At 53.4% G+C, this 23,803-nt stretch overlaps 3 protein-coding genes across 3 annotated transcripts in view; 1 reads left to right on the top strand and 2 right to left on the bottom strand.

The window, feature by feature from the left end:
- Positions 1-5,481: 5,481 nt before the first annotated feature.
- On the bottom strand, positions 5,482-8,995 carry KRTCAP2 (keratinocyte associated protein 2). Its single transcript, XM_007948501.2, has 5 exons — positions 8,911-8,995; positions 8,427-8,581; positions 8,226-8,289; positions 5,833-5,899; positions 5,482-5,602 (listed from the first exon to the last, which is right to left on the bottom strand). Exons 1-5 carry the CDS (start codon positions 8,993-8,995, stop codon positions 5,482-5,484), a joined length of 492 nt encoding a protein of 163 aa, XP_007946692.1.
- A 678-nt stretch (positions 8,996-9,673) lies between these two features.
- TRIM46 (tripartite motif containing 46) lies at positions 9,674-18,542 on the top strand. Its single transcript, XM_007948502.2, has 10 exons — positions 9,674-9,736; positions 11,067-11,328; positions 11,566-11,909; positions 12,816-12,959; positions 13,082-13,177; positions 13,836-14,089; positions 14,354-14,475; positions 15,507-15,809; positions 16,841-17,138; positions 18,149-18,542. Exons 1-10 carry the CDS (start codon positions 9,674-9,676, stop codon positions 18,540-18,542), a joined length of 2,280 nt encoding a protein of 759 aa, XP_007946693.1.
- A 2,022-nt stretch (positions 18,543-20,564) lies between these two features.
- MUC1 (mucin 1, cell surface associated) overlaps positions 20,565-23,803 on the bottom strand; it is a 4,373-nt gene continuing 1,134 nt past the window's right edge. Inside the window, exons 3-8 of the mRNA XM_007948499.1 lie at positions 22,936-23,140; positions 22,787-22,842; positions 22,520-22,653; positions 22,258-22,379; positions 22,028-22,177; positions 20,565-20,633 (exon numbers count right to left, since the gene is read on the bottom strand). Of these exons, the coding sequence (XP_007946690.1) occupies positions 20,565-20,633; positions 22,028-22,177; positions 22,258-22,379; positions 22,520-22,653; positions 22,787-22,842; positions 22,936-23,140 (736 nt within the window). The remainder of the gene's footprint in view (positions 20,634-22,027; positions 22,178-22,257; positions 22,380-22,519; positions 22,654-22,786; positions 22,843-22,935; positions 23,141-23,803) is intronic.

Below are 23,803 nucleotides of genomic sequence, written 5' to 3'. Positions count from 1 at the left end.
CCATTTATCATGATGCTGCTTATTGGTCCAGTTGTAAGGATTTTTGTTTTCTTTATATTGAGATGTAATCCATACTGCAGACTGTAGTCTTCAATCTTCATCAGTAAGTACTTCAAGTCATCCTCATTTTCAGCAAGCAAAGTTGTCTGCATATCACAGGTTGTTAATGAATCTTCCTCCAATCCTGATGCCACATTCTTCTTCATATAGTCCACCTTCTCTGATTACTAACTCAGCATACAGATTGAATAAGTATGGTGAAAGGAAACTACCCTGACACACTCCCTTCCTGATTCTAAACCATGCAGTATCCCCTTGTTCTGCTCAAATGACAGCCTTCTGGTCTATGTACAGGTTCCTCCCGAGTACAATCAAGTGTTCTGGAATTCCCATTCTTCTCAACGTTATCCATAATTTGTTATGATCCACACAATTGAATCCTTTTGCATAGTCAATATAACACAGGTAAACATTTTTCTGGTATTCTTTGCTTTGAGCCAAGATCTATCTGACATCAGCAATGATATCCCTCGTTTCACGTCCTCTTCTGAATCCAGCTTCATTTCTGGAAGTTCTCTGTCAAGATACTGCAGCAACCATTTTCAAATTATGTTCAGTAAAATTTTACTTACATATGGTATTAATGATATTGCTCAATAATTTCACATTCTGTGAGATCACCTTTCTTTGGAATTGGTACAAATAGTCAGTTGGCCAGGAAGCATAGCCAAGTGAGTGCCTCCAGCGCGGCATCCGATTGTTGAAACATCTCAATGGGTATTCCATCAATTCCTGGAGCCTTGCTTTTTGCCAATTCCTTCAGTGAAGCTTCAACTTCTTCCTTCAGTACCACTGGTTCTTGATCATATGTCACCTCCTAAAATGGATGAATAAACGACCAATTCTTTTTGGTATATTGACTCTGTGTATTCCTTCCATCTTCTTTTGATGTTCCCTGCATCATTCAATATATTGCCCATAGAATCTTTCAATAATGCAACCTGAGGTTTAAATTTTTTCCTCAGTTCTTTCAGTTTGAGAAATGCTGAATATGTTCTTCTCTTTCGGTTTTCTAACTCCAGGTCTTTGTACATTTTATTACAATAATTGACTTTGTCTTCTTGAGCTGCTCTTGGAAATCTTTTGTTTAGCTCTTTTATCTCATCATTTCTTCCATTTGCTTTAGCTACTCTCTGTTCAAGGGCAAGTTTCAGAGTCTCTTCTGACATCCATTTTGGTCTTTTCTTCCTTTCCTGTCTTTTTAATAACCTTTTGCTTTCTTCATGGATGATGTTCTTGATGTCATCCCACAATTCTTCTGATTTTCAGTCACTGGTGTTCAATGCAGCTAATCTATTCTTTCTGTGGTCTCTAAATTCAGGAGGGATATAATCAAGGTCATATTTTGGCTCTTGTGGACTTCTTTTAATTTTCTTCAATTTCAACTTGAACTTGCATCTGAGCAGTTGATGGTCTATTCTACAATCAGCTCCTGGTCTTGTTTTGCCTGAAGATATTGAGCTTCTCCATCACCTCTTGCTTGTCACAGATGTAGTCAATCTGATTCCTGTGTACTGAGCCCTGAGTGAAGCTAGAGGGAGAAGTGTCATTATCTACTGAAAGAGTGTTCTGGGCAGTGGGAACAGCAAGTGCAAAGGCTGTGAAGTAGGAAGTCCCTGGGCAGCGCAGTTTACACTCTACTCATAACCAAAAGGTTGCAGTGTGAATCCATCCAATGGCACTGAGGAAGAAACAGGCCTGGCAATCAGCTTCTACAAAGATTATAGCCAAGAAAACCCTATGGAGAGGTTATACTCTGTAATACATGGGGTCTCCTAAATTACAAATAAAAAACAAACACAAAATCAACAACAAAAGCCATTAGGCGGAAGCTTAACTGGTGGTAGGATAGAGTGAGTGTGGGAGCTTAAGGAGATGAGGTCAGGGAGGTGGTGGTGCCAGAGGTGTGTGGTAACCCTGCACTGTAACAATGTTGGTTAAGCAACACAGCAGGTACAGGTGGATCCGAATTTGAACTGCAGCCCTGCCTTCATTTATCAGTCGTGTATAATCTTGAACAGGTGGCTTAACTTCTCTTTCATTTTACCCTTTTCATTTCATTAAAATGGGGTAAGAATATCGATCTCCTAAGATTGACACAGTGGCTGCAACAATGGGCTCAAACATATCTACTATGCTGAGGATGTCACAGGACCGAGTCACAGTTTATTCTGTTATGTAGGGTCATGAAGAGCCAGAACCAAATTGAAGCCACCTAACAATAACAAGGTTGGGTGCCTCTGCAGGAACTCAACAAAATAGCATTTTATTGGTTACAGTGCAACCTCAATATGACCAGCTCAATTTCAGCCCCCGGAGGGTGGGGGGTGGGAGTGGGATTTGGGAGCATGGTCCTGGCCTGGATCCATGAGGAACTTCCAGTCTGCTGAGAGAGAGACAAAGAAATGTACCTGAAGCTGAGTGATTATGTGCCACCAACTGTGCCAGAGCTAAGGTTTGGGCCATTGTTTGCTTAGGAGGCGGCTCTGGGAGTGACCCTAAGTCAAGGAGGAGTGTGTATGGGGGCAGGCCAGCCCGGAGGTCCCTGAGGGCAGGGCCCCCGGCTTCCCATTCTTCCAAGGTTCCCACAGTGCCTGGGCCGGCTCTGCTCACAATGAGCTTCAATGATCGCTTTTGACTGAACCTTTCCCCCTTTGTATCTGTCTCTGTGTCTCTCAGCATCTCTGTTTCTCCAAGTCTCTGGCTCCCTCTTGTTTCCCAACATCCTTCCCGAGCCCCTGGGGAGCAGGACTGGGGGAGCCGTGCAGTGGGAACGGGATAGCGTCCTGTTCTCACCAAGGACAATAAGGGCCGGAAAGGGCTGGAGCCAAGGCCTGGCGTGGACTCCCCCTCCCCGCCTGCCCTGGCGCCCCCGCCCTGACCCTCTGGCGTGCCCTGTGTGCTGGGTGAACCCTCGCGATAGCGCCAGCCCTAGGGGACCTTAGCCTCAGCTCGGGAGCCTCCTTAACCTTGACCTCCGCTTCCCACCCTCTAGTTGGGAGGGGATCACCTCCAGTCACAGGGAGCACCTCCCCCAGCAACCTCCCACTCGCGTCCACAGCTTCCCCTCCTGTATTATTTACTCCTGTTTCCGGAGCCGGCGGCGGGTGCTGGCGGGTGTCAGGGGCGCGTGTGAGGGAGCCGGAGGAAGCATCTGGTTTCCCTCTGTCCTCAGGGGCGGGTGGGGACCGCCCCTCTCTCCTCCAGGCTTCCAGCCTCTGGGGTGGAGCAGAGGCTTGAAGCGGTGGGACCAGAAGGGTAGCACCTTTAACCTTCTCACCCTCAGGTCTCCTGAAGCCATGATGTCCTCATACCCCCTTACTTAATGATGGTGATTAGGTGGCTGTGATACCTCAGCCAGGGTTAATTAGCGGGTCAGGCACAGGTAGCTGGCAACTAGGCACCCCAGAGATAGGCTGGGTGGAAAGTCACTGTAGGCGCCAACATGCCTTGTAAATGCACCCAATCCCTGAGGAAGGGGTCATTATTCCTGTGCCACACGCTGCCCCAGGTGCCCAAGCAGCAGCAGGTGTACAACCTTTTGGCAGTGAGCTGGCACCTGCCTGCCAGCTTCTCCCCACCCCCAGCAGCCACTGATGTGATGCTCACTGCCTGGTTCCACCCAAGCCAGTTCTCTTAATGGAAGGCCTGGTGCCCCCAGGTAGCCAGTTCCCAGGCTATGTCTGTGTCCTGGGCTAGGACTTGGCACTGGCACTGCCTACTGCTTCCACCCCACTGCCATGGAGTCAATTCCAACTCATGGCAACTCTCTGTAGGACAGAGTAGAACTGTCCCATAGTGTTTTCACTACTGTAAATCTTTATGGAAGCAGACTGCCTCTTCTTTCTCCCATGGAATGGTTGTGGATTCAAACCGCCCTTTTGGTTTAGCAGCCAAATGCTTTAACCATCACGCCACTAGAGCTCCTTACCACCTCAGGTTAGAAGGAAAAAAACAAGGTTAGATAAAGTCAGACCTAGAACTAAGCCAGTCTCTCCATGGGTCCAGGGCCACTCAGTTTAATCCCAAAGAGATTTTGGGCACCTTCTCCTCTCTCCTGGAGGTTCCCCATACCGCACCCCACTCCACCTCCCTTCATCACTAGATGAATCGACACCTATTAACTACCATCCTTCTCAGAGAGGCTCTGGTCTCCATTAACTCTGCTTCCATTCTCAGCCCAGAAGGGGAAGACAGGGCTTCAGACCTCCTAACTTGGTCAGTCTTTCAGTTCCTCCAAGGTCAGTATCCACACCAAGACCCAGGAGCAAGTAGCTCCCCTCCTCGGCCCTCAAGCTTACAGGTGTTGCTAGACTCCTATAGTGCCTCTTTGGCACAAAGTTGTGAGTTCGCGGCGCCCTCTGCAGGCAAACGAGCAAACTGCATAGCATTCCCTCTTTAGCCCCAAGATCGAGGAACAAGGGTCTGGGGTTGCCGCCACAAATAGGAGGGGAGAGATGCCTCTAATCCTTGAACCAGACTTCTTTCACGTCCTTCACCTTCACTCAATTTTTCCCCTAACTTAAGTACCTCCCATGGAAAGGGACATTCTTTCATTCCACCACCCCACCAGTCTTTACTGCCCACATCAGGCACTGTAAGGAATACACAACAGACCAAGGTACTGTGCCCACCCTAAAGCCCATTCCATCCAGCAGGAGAGAGGGTGCTTAGGTGCCTCAAAGGACAGGCACCCCAGAGAGGCACTCTTCATGGCAGAGCACTGAGGGGCCAAGATCTGAGCAACCATTTTGCTTGTTTCCCTGAGAAGAGGCTGACTAAAAGATTGGTGGCCTTGCCTCTATTATTTTATGTACTAAAATTTAGTATGTTCCTAATTTCATGGCTATGAGAGAGAAGAAAAATGAAGTCATCAGAACAGAGAATGGGGCAGTGATCAACCTGAGGAGTCTTCTAAACACAGGCACGTGGACATGCTGGAATAGGGAATTCCAATACAGGACTTGGAGCAGAAGGGGCAGGAGTGTCATTTGCTGAGGTGGGGGACTGGATTAACAGAGTACCCCAGGTGGCAAATGGAACCTCATGGCACAGCGTAGGGGTGACAGCCTCTTCTTATTTTTCTGTTCCAGTTTTGGTGGACAGGATTTTCCATATTACCACCTTTATCACTTTTCCTAAAGGTCAAGACCACAGGTCATCTGTGCACTTTTCTTCCATGATGGGAGTCTCCCACAAGCACAGGCCACTCCAGGACCTGGTAATGTGCCTGGCACTGATGACATACAATAAATATTTGGTAAATGAACCTTAAAGGAAAAGTCTCACCATCCCCAAGGTAAAAAGTAGGTGCCCACTACACCTAAGATCTTTCAAACCCAGGCAGGCATTGGTAGATGAGGCCCACAACATATCACAGCTCACAGAACCACAAACAGTCAACTTTATTGGACATCAGGGTCAGTTTCTCTTCTTGCCCTTGCCCGTGACCTTAGCTGGTGTAAGGACTGGAGCTGTTGCCTGGTACAGAGTGGAGGAGATCTTGTTGATGTAGTACAGACCAACCATGGAGAAAATGAAGCTACAAGAAGACAGAAAGAGGATGACATCATCAGTGAGTATGTGGCTAGCCTGGTGCTTCCTAAGGCAGATACTAACATCAGGGAAAGAAGCCAGGTTCAGGATTAGAAAAATGGGGAAGGGCAAAGGAGGGAGAGCAGAAGGCCAGGGAGGTACAGGGAAGGTGGCCTGGCAGGAGCCAGTGCCAAAGGCCAGGGTGCTGCATCTCTTACCCAGCTGTCAGGCACATACCAGGTGGTGACACAGACTCGGTGGATGAGGCCGGAAGCAAAGAGAGCCAACAAGAGGCAGAGGAGAACTAAGGAGGCAAGAGGGGACAAGGAAGGCAGTGGTGAGAATGGAAATACCAGGCATCCAAACTCCAGACCAAAACCAAACTTACTGCCATCAAGTCGATTCCAACTCACTGCAACCCCGATTGAGTTTCTGAGGCGGTAAATCTTTATGGATGTAGATTGCCCTGTCTTCCTTCTGTGGAGCAGCCGGTGAGTTTGAACCATCAACCTTCTGGTTACCAAATACCTTAGGTACTGAGCCACCAGGCCTACCAGGCATCCATCCATATGTAAATTCTAAGAGAAATCTGAGGCCCTCTGAATCTTGGGCATCCTGTGTGGAGGAGTATGGCATGGCAACAGCAAAAGGACCTCAGGGGGCCTAAATGATGCCCAGGACATCAAGGTGGGAAATGAATGCTCTTCACCAGCTCTGCCTCAAATTCCACTTAACTTCTCTAACCCGGCTTTCCTCACCCAATAAGAGAGGTGACATCAGAGCCTGAAGGTCTGGGCTTGGTCCTATTTGAAGATTAAGGCCTTTTTAAAAGAAATCAGCTCTTTCAGTTACCTAGTACTGCTCCAAAAGAAGTAACATAAATGGGATGGCTTTGACAAACAGGGGTTTATTCTCTTACAGTTTTTGGAGTCTAGAAGTCCAAGTTTCAACTGCCAGGCTCTAGGGGCTGGGTGAAAGCCCCTTGACCTTGGACTTCAGCTCTGCCTCTTGCTCCTGGCCCACTGAAGCCAGAGGCATCTCTTCACTCAGACAGCTTCTGGCTGCTGAAGCTAACAAGCCCAAGGTCGACAAATAAAATGGCATAGTCCTGATATTACCAAACAACACAGCAGGACATTGATTCAAGTCCACTGAAAGTCCCAAGATCACCACAGCATGGCAGGCTGCTGAACAACAGTTCAGCTATATGCAGGGTTCAAGTGTGTCATAAGCTAGAGACCATTCCCAAAGCTGCTGCTTACATACAGGAAGCAGACCACATCCCTAAAGCAGCTACTCAGCTGCTCGTGGTAGATTCTACCATGGAGTTGATTGCCAGTCTCATCACAGAGAATAACTGCCACCAGCTGCCCAAATACTCAACCAGGCCCAGACATGTTGACACACAACCTTAATTACCACACCAGCCAATGAGAATTAATTTATTAAACTGGCTTGCCAGTGGTGGAAGTTGAAGGCCTTGCTCCCTGGACATGTATTGATGGGCAGCAGCTGTATATACTCTCCAGAGAGGCAGGAAAGGATCTCAAGATATCTGAAGTTAAGACAGGAGAGAAGATGAGAAAGGAGAAAACAAGGACATACAGGCCCTATCCTGTCCAGATGGGGAGGGCAGGGCAGGCAAAGGGGGCCAGGAACCTTGCCTCCTGGTAATGGATTCTTCCAGAAGCAAATGAAGACATAGACAAAATCCAACAGAGAGAAGCCCTGGATGTCTGCAACAGGGCTAAGCAGAGAACAAGGCCTAGAGGGAGCAAAGAAATGATAGCAAGTGACAGGTTTTAATTTTACAAGATGAAACTTTCACGAGGTTGTACCTGCTGTAAGTTTCTGAGCATGCAGCACTCCTTGGGTGATCTGGCTTTGACACCTCATTTATTCTATGAGCTTGATGCTCACTAAATAATTAATTCTCAATTACATGAGCAGTACAATTTCAAACAGAAGATAATCTAACAGTTATTCTAGCTTGATCAGGATTCCTGCTGCCATAGAAAACTGGTGTACCTATATTTAGGCTCTTCACAGAGAATTCACATACACTGGCTCCAGAAGAGTGAATTTCACATCAGAACCTCTCACTAAACTCAGTCCTGCTTCTGGTGAAGACAAATAATCTCCCCTTGAATGGAAGCAAAACATTAGCCCAAACTTGCTTGTTCCCCTCAAAGCATCCCTGGGAGGTGGCCAAAGGGAACTTATTTTCTTACTTTCAGAGGCCTTCTCTTGCAGCTCCAAGAGCAAGATAATGTGCTGGCTCCAAAGACCTCATGTGTCTTCAGACAGTTTTAGGAAACATATTTCCTTCCTCTAAACAACCTCTGGAGTCCCTGGGTGGCACAAGTCGTTAAACACTGGACTACAAACGCTAGCAAAGATGGGGGTTCAAACTCACCCACCGGTGCCTCAGCAGACAGGCCTGGCAATCAGCCTTGAAAACCTCAAGGAGCAGTTCTACTCTGCATACACGGGAGTCACCGTGAGTCGCAATCTACTCAAAAGCAACTAACAGCAAACAACCTTTACAATATAACCGCCTGGAAATCAAATATCGTTTCATGGGGCGGGGCGGGTACAGAGGAGAGGGTGCAAACTCAACTCTCACTTACTCTCAGGGAAAATTTTTGCTTGGAATCCTTTGCCAAAGACAAGATTCTCCAGATTATTGAAGGCCTGGGTTGAGGGAGTTAAGGAACAGGACAAGGAATGGGCGTACAGCAGTGTGGGTAAAGGGAAAGGCCACAAGCCTGTGTGCCTGTTCACTCTTCCAACCTCAAATACCCCTCCCTGCTCCGCCTCGAAGAGGATACAGTAAGGGAGAAAACGAAGAGGCCGGAGCCCAGCAGGCCCCCCTGGATGGTGAGCCACTCCGTGGAGGCTAGCTGGCGGCTGTACATCTGCATTCCAGCGAAGAGCAGCAGAGACAGAAGGGAGGAGAGCGCCAGCGACGTGCCCGTACCCACCACTGGAAGGGATAAGAAGAGGAAAGGAGATTCAGACCCAGCCCCCCCGCTTCACGAGCCGCATGAGGGTTCGGCCAGTCCCAGAGCTCGGGGGGCCGACCACCTCCAAGCACTCCCGGGATTGCAGCCACATTCCTCAAATCCGCGCACCCCGCAGCGACCCTCAATGATTTTCCAGCCCCGGACACCCGGAATCCTTCCGTCTCATGGAGATGCCGGCTCCCTGGAACCCAGGACACGTCAGCTCTGAAGGTAAAAGGACCGGGAAAGCCGGCCCGCCTCAACTCCAACCCCATCTAGTCAGACCCAGGGCTCTTGCCAATCCCGTTACCCATCATTCCCCGTCGGTGGGTCCAATCGGTGCCGCTGGCCAAGAAAGAGCCGGAGTCGAACCGGGCGTGGTTGGCTGTGCGCATGCGTCAGCCGAACGCAGCCTTGCTTCCAGGTTTTCCCCTGTCTCCCTCCCGGCATCTGGACGCAGCGCCCTCTAACGGAGGGGAGGAAATAATGCGTCGAAGAGCATCTAGGCCACCGCCCTGGTACCCCCCTCCTTTCCTTGTAACCAAGTGCATCTGCTGCTGCTCCTCAGTGCAAGCTGCATTTAATCTCTTCAAGTTACTGAGCCCGTGGCAAATAGCCTCTAGTCCATCTTTACCATTTATGTCTCCTCCAGAGACTGTTCCTCAAACCTCCATTCCCCATGATCATTGCCTCAACATCTCCCGTGGACCCTTGCCCAAACCAAAATCCAATGCTTCCACCCGAGAGCCTATCTTCTTCTGAAACTAGCTACCCGTTTTGCATTAGTAAGATTAGGGTTCAGTGAAGAATGTGAAAATAAGAGATGGCTCCCCCTTCAGATACTCTTTCTTGTTACCCAACCCCCAGACCGCCTTCGGAGAACCACGTGGGGAGAACTATTTCCCACCCCCCACTCCAACAGGCGCTGTTCGAGGCTAGTCCCTGGAGCATGCGCAGTGACATCTCACCCCCACCCCTCCCCACACCCCCACTGAGTTCCTGCATTAAGTCCGGGGTTCGCAGCCGCAGCCGGGATCTGGCACCTAGGGGCGGGCGCCAGGCACAGTAGGGCCATGGCAGAGGGTGATGATATGCAGACCTTCACTTCCATCATGGATGCACTGGTCCGCATCAGTGTGAGTTCAGATGGGGTCGAGGGGAAAGGGAGGGGGTGTACAGGGGTCCAGGGAAGGCCGGGACCTTGAACAGGTAGGGATCTGAGAAGATGGGATGTAGACAGGGGTCTGGTGATGGCGGAAATCGGGATGTAGGTGTGAAAGAGTAATCCCGGGGCAGCACAGGGGTGAGTGCCGTGAAGGCGTCTGTCTGCTGGGGTGTGAGGAGCGAGCAAGGAACTGCCCAGACGCGGCGGGTAGGCTGAGGGTAGCGGCCGGCTGTGCACCAGGGCTGGGGCTGCAAGGGAGAGGGGCTATGCTACGAAGAGGGGGCGGGTGTGAGCTTGGAAAATGAAAAACCGAGAACAGGTGAGGTGCGATGAAGGGCCCTCTCCAGGATGATGTCCCCAATTTGGACCCTCCCTGAAACCCCACCCCTCCGCACCCCCACTCAGGGCTGCCTGGGAGCCTGCAGTTGTCATGACAACCCGTGCCCGGCTCTCCCAGGGGCGGTGCCAACCCTGCTCCCCCACCACCACTTCCTTCCCCCTCCCTCCCAGTCCCTCTCTCCTTTGTGTCAGCTGCGCCCCTGACCGGGATGGCTGCGAAGAGAGGGACCAAGGTGAGGTGTGGGGGGTGGGGCATAGCCTGCGGACCCCCGCCACCAGAAAGAGGAGGGGTACTTCCGGTGGGGAGGGGGCGAGTAGGTGGGGCGCTTGTCTCCCCCTAGCGTGGGGAGGGGGTTGTCGCTAGCCTGGTTGCGCTGGGGGAGGGGGCAGGAGGGCTGGAAGGTGCGGGGCAGAGGGGAATGGGTTCGTATGGGGGACCGGAGGAGGCTGATAGGGCAGGGAAAGATGAGGTGTGATGGTTGGGGCGGCCGCAGGCCAGAACCGCGGCAGGAGGACGGATGGGGAGAGGTGCAGGATGGAGATCAAGCGGCGCGTGGCTGTGGGGAGGAGTCACGCGGGGGGCGAGAGAGAAGATCGGCGGGGGTCCGCACAGATCTGCAGAATGGGCGGTGTCCTTGAAAGGAGCACCGGGGGCAGGCGTCCTAGAGATGGGGGGATGGGGCCATGGCCAGGTGAGGGGGATGCGTGCCTGCCGAGCTGCTGCAGCTGGAGTGAAGGGGGTGGGGCTGGGGGAGGCAGGAGCGCCAACCATCCCTTCTCTGTGGGCCTAAAGCTCTGACAGAGGGAAACTGAAGAGAGAGGACTGGGAAGGTCTGAGGCAGGTGCTGGGAAAAGGCAGCAGGTTACTTGTCTTGCCCCTTCTTGACACACTTGGGGTCTCTAAGGGCAGCTGAGGGTCCTGGCGAGAATCCCTCTGACCCACTCTCCTGGTCCTCCCACAGACGAGCATGAAGAACATGGAAAAGGAACTGCTGTGCCCAGTGTGTCAAGAGATGTACAAGCAGCCACTGGTGCTGCCCTGTACCCACAATGTATGCCAGGCCTGTGCCCGGGAGGTGTTGGGCCAGCAGGGCTATCTAGGCCATGGTGGGGACCCCAGCTCCGAGCCTACCTCTCCTGCTTCTACCCCTTCCACTCGCAGCCCCCGCCTTTCCCGTAGAACTCTCCCCAAGCCAGACCGCCTGGACCGGCTGCTTAAGTCAGGTGGGGCTATGGTCTGTGAGGTGGGGGTGGGGAGTGCTAGGATGTCTGTCATGAAGATAGAAGGGATCCATCACTGGTTAGGGGCATCTGTCTTTCTTTCTGGGGGTGGTGATACTGCTCAATTCCAGGCTCTCATGAGAAATGAGCTCTGGCACAATACAAATATAAATTTTTAATTGAAATAAACTTCCTCCCACCCCCAGCCACCTGTAACTCTGTCTTCCTGGCCCATCACAGGCTTTGGGACATACCCCGGGCGGAAGCGAGGCGCTCTGCACCCCCAGGTGATCGTGTTCCCATGCCCTGCCTGCCAGGGTGATGTGGAGCTGGGGGAGAGGGGCCTGGCAGGACTTTTCCGGAACCTGACTCTAGAGCGTGTGGTGGAGCGGTACCGCCAGAGTGTGAGTGTAGGTGGCGCCATCCTGTGCCAGCTGTGCAAGCCCCCGCCACTCGAAGCCACCAAAGGCTGCACCGAGTGCCGGGCCACCTTCTGCAATGAGTGCTTCAAGCTCTTTCACCCCTGGGGCACCCAGAAGGCCCAGCATGAGCCCACCCTGCCCACCCTCTCCTTCCGACCCAAGGTGAGCCAGCCTTTGAAGAGCCTGGGGAAGGAGGGACGTGGCTGGGCTGGGCTGGGGGGGAGGGTGTCCTCCAGCAGGATATACATCTGCATCCCACCCAAGAGCAGCAGGGACCAGATGGCTTCTAAAAGGACAGAAAGGCGGTGGGCAGGGGTTTCTCCGTATAAGTCCCTAGACAAAACATTCAATGTCTCTGAGCTTCCATCTCCCTGTCTGCTAAGTGGGGATGATGATATCTGCCCTGAAATATCTACACCTGCAGGGTGTTGGGAGGATCACATGAGATAATGTTTGCAAAAGTTATCTGTACACTAAAAAGGGCTGTGCACATTCATTCATTTAACAAATATTTATTGAGCACCTAGTGCTGTTCTAGACGCTGGGGATACAGCAGTGAACCATTGACAAGGTTAATTATTAACTACAAGGCCAAGATTAATTATCATCCTTATTATTGTTATTGGGAGCTCTGGTAGCATAGTGGCTAAGGCACTTGACTGCTAACCAGAAGGCTGGCGGTTCAAATCCACCAGCCACTCCTCGGAAGGAAGGTTGGGCAATCCTACTTCCGTAGTGATACTGCCTCGGAAACCCAAGGAGGGGTCGCTATGAGTCGGGGCCGACTCGACGGCAAATAACAACAACAACAATTATTGTTATTACCACGCATCCTCCTGAGGTAGACCAAGGGAGGAGCAATGCTGATGAAATGGGCATTGCTTGGAGACTGTTGGAAAGGCTCTTTTTGATGCAAGTGTGTACCACCAGGTGGCACTGTGGAGCACCACCAGCCTGAGCTCCACTCCACCGCACCTGCCAGTGGAGAGAGGGCATCAACCTGCTCTTGTGGTAGGTCAGCACCCTTATACCATTGGCTGACTATCTCATTGCTCTTTATGCCCCTAGGGCCTGATGTGCCCAGACCACAAGGAAGAGGTGACCCACTACTGCAAGACATGCCAGCGGCTAGTATGCCAACTCTGCCGTGTGCGGCGCACCCACAGTGGGCACAAGATCACACCAGTGCTCAGCGCCTACCAGGCCCTCAAGGTGAGGACCCCTCCTCATTAAACAGAGCCCGTGCTAACTGGCACTCATCCCCTCTGCACCTCCTCCCAACTGCTGGCTTCTGCCAGGCCGGGCATGATGCCCACCTCTTTCTTCCCCCTCAGGACAAGCTGACAAAGAGCCTGACATACATCCTGGGAAACCAGGACACGGTACAGACCCAGATCTGTGAGCTGGAGGAGACTGTGAGGCACACTGAGGTGAGGGAGGGCATGGAGGTGCACCCTGAGCCCTGGGCTCTGCCCGGGAGTAGAGCAGGAAGGAGTGTAAGTCGTCACAGCCCAATTACCTGGTTGCAAGTTCAGGAAGCCTGGTTGGCAGGGGGGTGTCCATGTATGGTGAGGTTCTGGTTAAACCAGGTTGGCAAGAACACCAATGTCCTGGGTCAGGTTGTACCTGGGGCTGCAGTGGGGGCAGGGTGGCTATAGCTCAGGACAGGGAAAGCTCAGACAGCCCCAGGGACATAGCTCAAAAGCCTGCAGGCCCACCTGACTGCTAGGGATGGCACCCATGCCTGGAGGTGGGAGCTAGAGTGCTGCTGTGTTACCTCCTGCCAGATTGCTTGAGTCAGCTAACATAGGGATGGGCAGAGAGGCCAGTGGACATGAGTATAGTCATGGCGTCTTTTATTTGGGGGCAGTGGGGTCCTCAATGGATCAGGATTATAAGGTGAGCATTCAGGAAGGGTAGCACAAATGATCAGGAATTGAGCCCACTTGAGTATTCAAGCACTTTTATAACCATAAGCTAGACACTATTGAAATGGGTAGGTAGGATTTCCCCAATCCTTTGTGATGCTTGCTATGCAGGTGCTTCCAAAGGAAATAGTAGGTCATGTGAGTATTTCCCTTTGGACAGGTGAGTGGTCAGCAGGCCAGGGAAGAGGTGTCCCAGCTGGTTCGAGGGCTGGGGGCTGTGCTGGAGGAGAAGCGGGCATCTCTGCTTCAGGCCATTGAAGAATGCCAGCAGGAGAGGCTGGCCCGGCTGAGTGCCCAGATCCAGGAGCACCGGAGCCTGCTGGATGGCTCGGGTCTAGTGGGCTACGCTCAGGAGGTACTTAAGGAAACTGACCAGCCTTGCTTTGTGCAAGCAGCCAAGCAGCTACATAACAGGTACCTGAGGTGTGGGACGGGGGCTCGGGCTCCTGGGGGGCATCGTGGGTGTAGCCAGCATCTTATATGACGTCCAGAGTACTGCCAGGTGGGGACCTGGGGCTCTGAACATTGTCAAGAGACCAAACTGATACCCAGCTTGTCCCAAGAGGCAAGGTAGAAACCCAAAGCAAAAGCCTAGGCTCTAGGGCAGGCAAGGGGGACTCAATGGGAAGGGTGGCTGCCTAGGTGGCTTTACCTGACCCTTGCCTGCCCCCATCCCAGGATTGCTCGAGCAACAGAGGCCCTCCAGACATTCCGGCCAGCTGCCAGCTCTTCCTTCCGCCATTGCCAGCTGGATGTTGGGCGTGAGATGAAGCTGCTGACGGAACTTAACTTCCTGAGAGGTAAGGAGGTGGCCAGGCCCCATGCCCAACCAGAGCCTTCTTCCCTTCCTTCCCAGCAGCGGGCCCGGGGGGCAGTGCCCACCGGGGACCTTCCCCGGCCTCCTGCCTGGTCTGGCCAGCCGCTTCACCCACCCAGCCCACCCTGCCACACTGTCCCACCGCGCTCAGCGCTGCTTCTCCCTCTCTTTGTTTGTAGGCTGTGGCCACCGCGGACTCTGCTCCGGAGCACCCCAGGCAAGTCAGCGGCCCTGCCCCGGGGGCCCTGCCCCCTGCCGGGCCCCCTACCCTAACCTCCCCTGCCGCTCCCACACAGCTCGGCCATCCCACTCATTGCCTCATTCTCTTTCTCACCTTAAACTGACCTCTTGGTCCTCCCACGTGGCTACTGCCCTGTCTCTGTTCTGCCTTCTTCTGGCACTTGCCCTTCTGCCCTGTTGCCCTTGTGACCTTTGCCCTCTGGACTTCCTGACTTTTCCCTTGACTGCCACCTTGCCCCCAAGCTTTAGCTTTCCTCATTTTCTATCTTCCTGACTCTTACCTCTCCCTCCCAATTCTGCTCCCCCTCCTTCCTACTCAGTGCCCTCTTGCCTGGGTTCCAGTGGCCAATGCCTGCGTCTCTCTGGAGCTACTCTTTACTCATAGAATGTTAAAGCTAGAGGACTCCCAGTACTTATCTGGTCTGATCCCTTCAGTTTGACAGAGGAGGAAACAGGGCCAGGAAGGGGAAGTGACTTACCTAAGGCCAGAATGAGACAGTGGCAGAAGTAGAACACAGACCTCCTGGCTCCCTGCCCAGTGCTCTCCTGCCTCTCTTTTTCTCCCTGCCCTTTGGCTCTGTCCTGCCGATCCTGTGGGTGTCCCTCTGGCCTGGCCCTGCAGGCCTCCACTGTCCAGATGGTTCTCTGCCCCAGCCTCCTCTCACCCACACTCACCCCCCGGCTCCCGCTGCTTTCCCCCTTTCCTGCCTGACCCTTCCCTCCATGCCAGGCCAGTGGCCAGGCTCTGACTGACCCCACTGTTTTTCCCAACAGTGCCCGAGGCGCCCGTCATTGACACCCAGCGCACCTTTGCCTACGACCAAATCTTCCTGTGCTGGCGGCTGCCCCCTCACTCGCCACCTGCCTGGCACTACACCATTGAGTTCCGGCGCACAGATGTGCCCGCTCAGCCGGGCCCCACCCGCTGGCAGCGGCGGGAGGAGGTGAGGGGCACCAGCGCCCTGCTGGAGAACCCTGACACAGGCTCTGTGTATGTGCTGCGTGTCCGTGGCTGCAACAAGGCCGGCTATGGCGAGTACAGTGAAGATGTGCACCTGCACACGCCCCCAGCACCTGGTGAGCGAGATGACAGTGAGCACAGTGAGGCAGGCATGAGTGGCCCTGTGAAGGGCATGGAGCATGCAGGGGCCTAGGCACCCACATTGGTTCAGGGTGGGCACTGCAGAGGTGATACAACATATGGGTCACACACAACCAGCTTTGTAGTCAGACTGTCTGGGTTCAAATCCCAGCTCTACCTCTTACCAACTCTGGCTTTGGGCAGGTTAGTTAGCCTCTCTGAACTTCAGGCTCCTCTTTTATAAAATGGGAAGAAGAAAAAGAAACCCCCTAGGGTTGCTGGGAGAAGGTGATACATGTCAAGTGTTAGTGTAGTTTCTGGCTCATAGTAGGCATTCAGTAAATGTTAGAAAAGTGACTATTTAGAAAATAGCATGGAACCTGAGGTGTGGGCATGATAAACCAAAAAATTCACTGCCATCAAGTTGATTTCAACTCATGGCGACCCCTCCTTGGGTTCTTAAGGCAGTATCTCTATGGAAGTAATTTCCCAGTCTTCCTTCTGAGGAGTGGTTGGTGGGTTTGAACCGCCAGCCTTCTGGTTAGCAGTTAAATGCTTTAGGCTCTACACCACTTGATAGGGGCACATTACCATTCAAGGAGGGGCATAAGAGGTAGGACTTGGGTGTAAGGGCCAAGTGTGAGCAACGGTAGTAGAACTGTCACCAGGGGGATAGAACAAGAGTGAGACTTGTCCCTGGGCCCAGCCCTGGGAAAGGGGATGGAAAAAGCACTATGGCTCAACTGGCTCCGGGAGACTAGTTTCTATGCCCACAGGCACCACTAAAACTTTGCCTGGGGTCCCAGGCCCATTTGGAATGCCCCTTTTTTTTCTTATGCCCCTCATGCCCTATCCCCAGACCCTGCTTCTCTGTGCCCTCTGCCCATTCCTGGTGACTAAGCGCCTTGGCAATTTATTCTGTTTTGACATCTCCCAGTGTCCTGTGCTGACACCTGCAGTCCCCAGTACCAATGTCTGTCCCTGAAGTCCTTCTGTCTCAACCTCTCCCTTCCCCCCCCTTCCCCAGTCCTGCACTTCTTCCTCGATGGCCGCTGGGGTGCAAGCCGAGAGCGGCTGGCCATCAGCAAGGACCAGCGAGCTGTACGGAGTGTTCCAGGGCTGCCCCTGCTTCTGGCTGCCGAGCGGCTGCTGACGGGCTGCCACCTGAGTGTGGACGTGGTCCTGGGTGACGTGGCTGTGACCCAGGGCCGCAGCTACTGGGCCTGTGCTGTGGACCCAGCCTCCTACTTGGTCAAGGTGGGCGTCGGGCTGGAGAGCAAACTTCAAGAAAGCTTCCAGGGTGCCCCTGATGTGATCAGCCCCAGGTCAGGCCGCTCTGGAAGGGGTGCAGGGGCCCTGGGTGGGAGCTGGGGGTGGGGTGGACATGGGGTGGGAGCCAGACTTGCTGGGGAAGGGCTAGGGAGGGTATCAGGAGGAGATGGTAGGAGTATGGAAGCCAGGCTGGGAGACTTGTGGCCAGGGGAGATGTGGACTCAGCGAAAGGGCTCTGAGGATTGAATTTCAAAGTGTGTGGTTGGGGAAAGGGATGATAGAAGAGGGAGCCGTCTCTACTTCCTTCTACCTGTCATGTAGGACCAACATACCATCCCTCCAAGCCCCCATGTCCTTTCTCCCCAGTACCCCATTTCCAACACTCGTCTACAAAACTGTTTCTCTCCAATGCCTCCTTCACCCACATCTTTTCTCAGCATCCTAAAATTCTTCCCTGAAACATCCCATCTCCATCTCCCTTTTATCCCCAACATCCTATTTGAATACCCCTCCCACACATGCTTTTCTGTGAACCATTTCTCCCCAGCACCCTATTCTTCAAAATGCTTTCTCCCAACACCAATTCTTTCCTAAACCCTATCATCTCTCTAACATTCTTCATCTATGACACTGACTCGCTCTCATGTCTCTCAACACCCACCTTCCCAACATCCCTTCTCAGCCTTTTTCCAACATCATCCAAGCCTCCAAACCCCCCATCATGATATCCCAAACACTGCTTTTCTCACCACCTTCCTTTCTTGATAAACACCCATTTCTTCAAGGTGCTTCATCCACACCTTGTCTTTCCTCCCCCTCCAACATCTCTCTTGCCATTGTGCTTTCCTCTCAATGTCTTTTTCTCACCAAACCAAACCTCCAACCCTATAAATACTCTAACCCATCTCTTTAGAATGTTTTTTCTTCAACACCCAAAGTTGATTTCTTCAACTCCTTACTCCCCTATATTCCATTCTTCCAACATTTCAGCCCTCTGGTACCCCATACCCCATCCTCTTATTCCATCCCCCAACACCCTCCTACCCAACACCCTCTCCTACAGGTACGACCCAGACAGTGGGCACGACAGCGGTGCCGAAGATGCCACAGTGGAGGCATCACCACCCTTTGCCTTCCTCACCATCGGCATGGGCAAGATCCTGCTGGGATCCGGGGCAAGCTCAAATGCTGGGCTGACAGGGAGGGACGGCCCAGCGGCCAGCTGCACAGTTCCCCTGCCACCCCGCCTGGGCATCTGCCTGGACTACGAGCGGGGCCGGGTTTCCTTCCTGGATGCTGTGTCCTTTCGCGGGCTTCTGGAGTGCCCCTTGGACTGCTCCGGGCCTGTATGCCCTGCCTTTTGCTTCATAGGGGGTGGCGCGGTACAGTTACAGGAGCCTGTGGGCACTAAGCCAGAGAGGAAGGTCACCATTGGAGGTTTCGCCAAGCTGGACTGACCCTTACAGGTTCTTCTTCTGGAGTTAGGCTCGTCCTGGGCCCTGGCTCCCCAAGCATCCTGGTGCCGGGTTATTCCCCCGGCAGCTTCTCCCCTAAACTTCCCACCACACAGTCCTGCCCTGTACCCTGTGTCTGTGTCTCCCCAGGATCTTCTCTGGACCAAGGGACTCTCCTCTGTTCACCTCTCTGAAGGCCCCATTCTCTCCACTGCCTGTTAGCCCAGGCCCCCACTCTACCACGTCTCTTGCCCATGCCCTCCCCTTGGCATCTTACCCAAAGTCATGGAGAGAGTCCATTCCTCCTCCCTGTCCTGTACTCCTCCCAGGCTGATTGGGAGGGTGGGCACCTGGAACACTGGGTATGATCTCTAGCTCTCCCTTTGCTCTGCCAAGCTCCTTGTCCCATGGATGCTGAGCCACATATAGCCATGGGGCAGGCAGGTTTGTGGGCTGGACACTGCCCAGGCACTCCCTGATGAGGGAAAGGGGACCCTGCCATCCTGCTTTATTTGGGTCCTCATGCCCCAGCCGCATGCCCCATATGACCTTCCTCTCCTTGCATGCTTTACCTATCCCACACTCATGCCAACGTGCCAAGGCTCCCTTGGGGCCCCCAGCTGAGGCTGGATGTCCCCGTCGGGTTAGGCCAGGCAAGGCCTCAGGTGTCCACTGCTGCCTCCCTGCAGTGGGCACTGCTAGTCCTGTGCCAGGTAACAGCTGTTATTGTCATGGTTTATAAACAATAAACTGTGATGCCAGGCACTTCTCTGCCTTCCCTGAGCCCAACTTTTCCTCCTGGTTTCTGTCCTTGGTGTGGTAGCTGGGAGGGATCCATGGTGCCCTACTGTTGTTCTAGGGCAGGGTTGCCGGGTAGCACCTGAAGGAAGGGAGTCCCCCAAGCCAGGGTCACCAAGCCCCTACCACACTATCCACCCCAGCCAAGCCAACCAAGACTGCCAAGGGGTGCATCTTTTCAGCTGCTGGCATCAGCACCAAGAGACACTGTCCAAGTAGTGATGCTCAGCCCCTAGGATTGTGTAGTTGGGACAGGCACCATGCTGGGCCCAAAGAAGCCAGGGAACCAGAACGACTTCCCCATTCCCAGGTGCTGGGGAGTGGACATCAGTGTCAGCAGGTGGGTGGGTGGGGTGGCATGGAGCGAGGGAGGGCAAAAGGAAGGGAGGGAACCAGGCCTGGCGCCAGCACCCAAATCCAATCCAACCAAATCCAACCCAACCCCCACTTATCGAGTCTGTGTTGACTCTGTGCTGTTATCACTGCCCAAGGATTTACTTCACACCCCAGCAACTAAGAATAGAGCCGCCTGAGGGCACCATGCCAAAGGGAGAGGAGGGCGCAGGCCAAAGCTGGCCAGAGTGAAACCTAGGCTGGAGGAAAAGGCACAGCCTCGAGCGCCAGGTGGCTCCGGTCATGCAGGCCCTCCTGAACCAGTCTAGGTTTCGTTTCCTTCTTCCTCTTGAGCTCCAGGGACAGGGGAGAGGTGACTCCCCAAATCTTCCACGGGCCACCCTTGCACCCCAATGTCTGCCTCCCTCCATGTCTCTAGTTTCTCCTTAAATGAGTCCTGCTCCCTCTTGTCTCCTTTCCTCTAGTCCAGCTCCCCAGAGACCCCTTCCAGGCACCACCAGCCCACCGCCACATCCACCCTGACTACCTCTCTTATCTCTGCGGGTCACAGATGAAAGATCAGAAGTTGGCAGCCAGTGGAGGCCCACGTTTTATTCAGCCAAGTTCAGGCTTTCACCCCCATCTGTGGGCCCTCTGGGTCAGTCCGTCTGGGAGCTGCCATTGCACTTCTGCCCCAGGCATCTTCCCTTGGGGCAGGGATGGGCTTCACCAGGGCTCAGATGGGTTAGGAGACTAAGTGGGGCCTCCGAGGGTGTTTGTAAGCAGCCCACCTGAACCCCCAGCTCACCAGCCCAGACAGTGGAGGGGCTCTGGCAGTGAGGAACCTGAGGGAGATGACAGACACCGGCTGGACACTCAGCAGGAGGCATGTCCCTACAAGTCAGCAGAAGTGGCTGCTGGATTTGTGAAGGAGAGGCTGCTGCCACCATTGCCTGCAGTTACCTGGGGGGCAGGGAGGGAGAAGGGACTCAGGGTAAGGGACAGAGGATTTCCTGGGACAGGCTACTTACCCAGGGCTCCTGGGTGACTGCCCAGACTAGGGTAACAGGTCCAGGGCCCTGGCCAGCTCCCAAAGGGTTAATTTGGAGAGAGCACCTGCCAGGCCCCACCAGCAGCCAGGTGACTGTAAACAGGGCTCTCCCCCTCCCTCTGCTCCCCTTCTCTCCCTCCCTGTGGCTCTAATCAGCCTCCATGCCCTCCCTTCCTGCCCTTTTCTCCCACCATTCTCTGCTCCTCCAGCTCAAGAAAGGGTGTGGGTAAAACTTGGAGAGGGAGATCCTCAGGGGAAGGACAAATGGAAGCAAGAAACGAAACTCTTCTCTCCTCCCCCACCAGGAATGGCATTCTAGCCCCAGGTGGCCACAGTAATTATTTACTAGGTCCTGTAGGAAAAGAGAAGGAACTCTGGTGGCGTGGTGCCAAAGACATTTGACTGCTAACCAGAAGGTTGGTGGTTGGCAGTTCAAACCTACCAGCCACTCCTCAGAATAAAGACAGGACAATCTACTTCCCTAAAGATTTACTGCCTGGGAAACCCAGGGGTCTCTATGAGTTGGAAAAGACTCAATGGCAGTGGGTTTGGTTTGGTTTGTTGGTAAAGGAAGGAGCTCTGGTGGTGAAGTGGTTAAAGCATTCGGCTGCTAACCCAAAGGTCAGGGTGGGCATTTTAAACCCACCAGCCTGCTCTGTGGGAGAAAGATGAGACAGTTTGCTTCCATAAAGTTTTACAGCCTCCGAAGCCTTAGGGGGCAGCACTACTCTGTCCTTGCAGGATTGCCATAAGTTGGAATCAACCTGATGCCAGTGGGTTTGGTTTGGGCATGGATTTGGGTAGGGAAAGGCCGGAGAGGAAAGAAGGAGGCTCACACTGGCTTGGTGAAATTTCTCCCTCTTTCACATTTGAGATCCCCATCCCCATCTTTCTCAATCCACCCTCCATTCTTAGCAGATGAGTGGGAGCAAAGGTGCTCATTCTTCCTGACCTCTGCAGGAAAGGCTTCCCTGGGCACAATGCCCCACCCACTTCACCTCTGGGCAGCCAAGCAAGCACCAGCCCTGGCACTAGCTCGGCCAAGCAGTGTGTGGACAGAAAGTACCTTTTGGGAATGGTGGTAATGGGACACTCCCTCTTGATTTCAATCCTCTTTCCTGGTTTCCTCCCCAAACCCTTCCCCTAGAACTCTTCAGACCTACTACTCCCCTCCTTGTCAGCCCCTCCGCTGCTTACCTCATGCCACATCTCTTCCAAGCTCTCAATTTTTCAAGTACTCCCTTAGGACCCCTGCCTAGTACCCTGCTTCCCCGCCCCACCCCTAGCCTGTAGGGACCATCCTCACCTCCTCATAGGGGCTACGTCGAGTGCTGCCAGGGGGCACATAGCGCCCATGGGTGTGGTAGGTAGGGTACTCGCTCATAGGGTGATAGGAGTCACGGGTTGGAAAGATGTCCAGGTGCCCACAGCTCTTTCGGCGGCACTGACACACAGCCTGGGGAAACAGGAGGTTATGGTGGCTCTTGATGCTCCTTCTGGCAGGACAACTGGGTCAAGGCCAGACACGGTACTTACCAGGACAATGAGATAGATGATGGCTAGTGCTACCAGGAGACAGACCAGTACCAGCAGAGCAATACCCCAGCCTGGTACCCCAGACCCAGACGGGGCAGAGGAAGAATAAGGCACCTCATGCACTAGAAGGAAAAACAGTGTTCAGGGCTGTCTCCCAAAGGAGGTGACCATTCTCCCACCAGCTCAGAGGAAAGAGCAGGAGCCCAGATTCTGGAGGAGGGCCCCTGGTGTAGCTGCGCTGCAGCTGGGGAAGTGAACTCACCATTGACTCTTGAGATGACCAGGTTATATCTGGATGCTTCTGTTTCGTGCTGAACAATCTGAGTCTCCACCTTGTTGGCATCGGTAGTGCCCTCTCGGAAAGCAAGGGTCGATTCTACCACCACAGATCCTGGCCTGGTCACAGGGAAATGAGTACCTCTGCCTCAGCTTGTGCCCCTCCCCCCCAAAAAATGTACCAGCCCTTTCCACAGATGTGCCAACAGCTAACCACCCTCTTCCATACAGAGTAAACTGTCCAGAACTGTACCTGAACTTGATATTAGAGAGGCCCAGAAATTCCTCTTGTTTATAGATCTGTAAAAACTGGAGTGAGAGGGAAAGGACTCAGGCTTGATGCTAGTGGCTTGAGTTCTGGCTGCTTCAAGGGAGCATGGTGGAGGAAAGGCAGATACTCACCAATCTAGAAATGTTTCTCTGCAGTTCTTGGTAGTAGTTGGTGCTGGGATCATTCAGGGAAGAATTAAACTGAAGGTTCAAAATGTAAAAAGAGAGAAAGTAGAAGGAGACCCTAATAGACAATTGGGAAGAAGTGCTATGATTGGATGAGGTGGAAGGAACTATGCTATGGTTAATGCTACTGGAAATAGTTCTGGAACTGTGGCTGGCAGGAGTAGTGGGAATATCAGAGTGGTGGCTAGGAACTGAGGATGGAGTACTCTTGTCAACTGTAGTTGTGGTATCCTTGACGGAGGTGCCATATTGGACTGGAGTGGTGGCTGAGCTGGAGGCAGGGCTGGTGGCCGAGGTAGAGGTGCCACGGTGGCCTGAAGTAGCCTCAGAACCTGAGCTGGTGGCCAGGGTTGAGATGCTGGTGTTAGTTGGAGTGGCAGGTGGATTAGTGGTGGAGAGTAAGGTGCTGGCTGATTTCATGGTACTGGATATTGGGCTGCTTTGGGTGGTGGTTGTGGCTGTGGCCGTGGTCACACTGCTGACTGGACTGATGGCTGAGCTGGAGGCAGGACTGGTGGCCGAGGTGGCGGTGCCAGGGTGGCCTGAAGTAGAAGCAGAGCCTGAGCTGGTGGCCAACGTTGAGATGCTAGTGTGGGCTGGAGTGACAGGTGGATTAGTGGTGGAGAGTAAGGTGCTGGCTGATTTCATGGTATTGGATGTTGGGCTGCTTTGGGTGGTGGTTGTGGCTGTGGCCATGGTCACACTGCTGACTGGACTGGTGGCTGAGCTAGAGGCAGGACTGGTGGCCGAGGTGGCGGTGCCAGGGTGGCCTGAAGTAGAAGCAGAGCCTGAGCTGGTGGCCAAGGTTGAGATG

The sequence above is a fragment of the Orycteropus afer genome, unplaced genomic scaffold (genome assembly GCF_000298275.1).
Source record: "Orycteropus afer afer isolate SDZICR_OR568_19922 unplaced genomic scaffold, OryAfe1.0 scaffold00217, whole genome shotgun sequence".
Taxonomy (NCBI): domain Eukaryota; kingdom Metazoa; phylum Chordata; class Mammalia; order Tubulidentata; family Orycteropodidae; genus Orycteropus; species Orycteropus afer.
This window is presented reverse-complemented; position numbering and strand designations above follow the sequence as displayed.

What these genes read in the sequence shown, in the direction of transcription:
- TRIM46 (XM_007948502.2), top strand. Translation starts at nt 9,674, where the DNA reads ATGGCAGAGGGTGATGATATGCAGACCTTCACTTCCATCATGGATGCA. An exon ending in ATGCACTGGTCCGCATCAGT is followed by an intron (nt 9,737 to 11,066) that starts GTGAGTTCAGAT and finishes GTCCTCCCACAG; the next exon opens with ACGAGCATGAAGAACATGGA. An exon ending in CCCTCTCCTTCCGACCCAAG is followed by an intron (nt 11,910 to 12,815) that starts GTGAGCCAGCCT and finishes TTATGCCCCTAG; the next exon opens with GGCCTGATGTGCCCAGACCA.
- KRTCAP2 (XM_007948501.2), bottom strand. Translation starts at nt 8,995, where the DNA reads ATGCGCACAGCCAACCACGCCCGGTTCGACTCCGGCTCTTTCTTGGCC. An exon ending in CCACCGACGGGGAATGATGG is followed by an intron (nt 8,582 to 8,910) that starts GTAACGGGATTG and finishes TATCCCTTCCAG; the next exon opens with TGGTGGGTACGGGCACGTCG. An exon ending in TCTTCGTTTTCTCCCTTACT is followed by an intron (nt 8,290 to 8,426) that starts GTATCCTCTTCG and finishes CCCTCAACCCAG; the next exon opens with GCCTTCAATAATCTGGAGAA.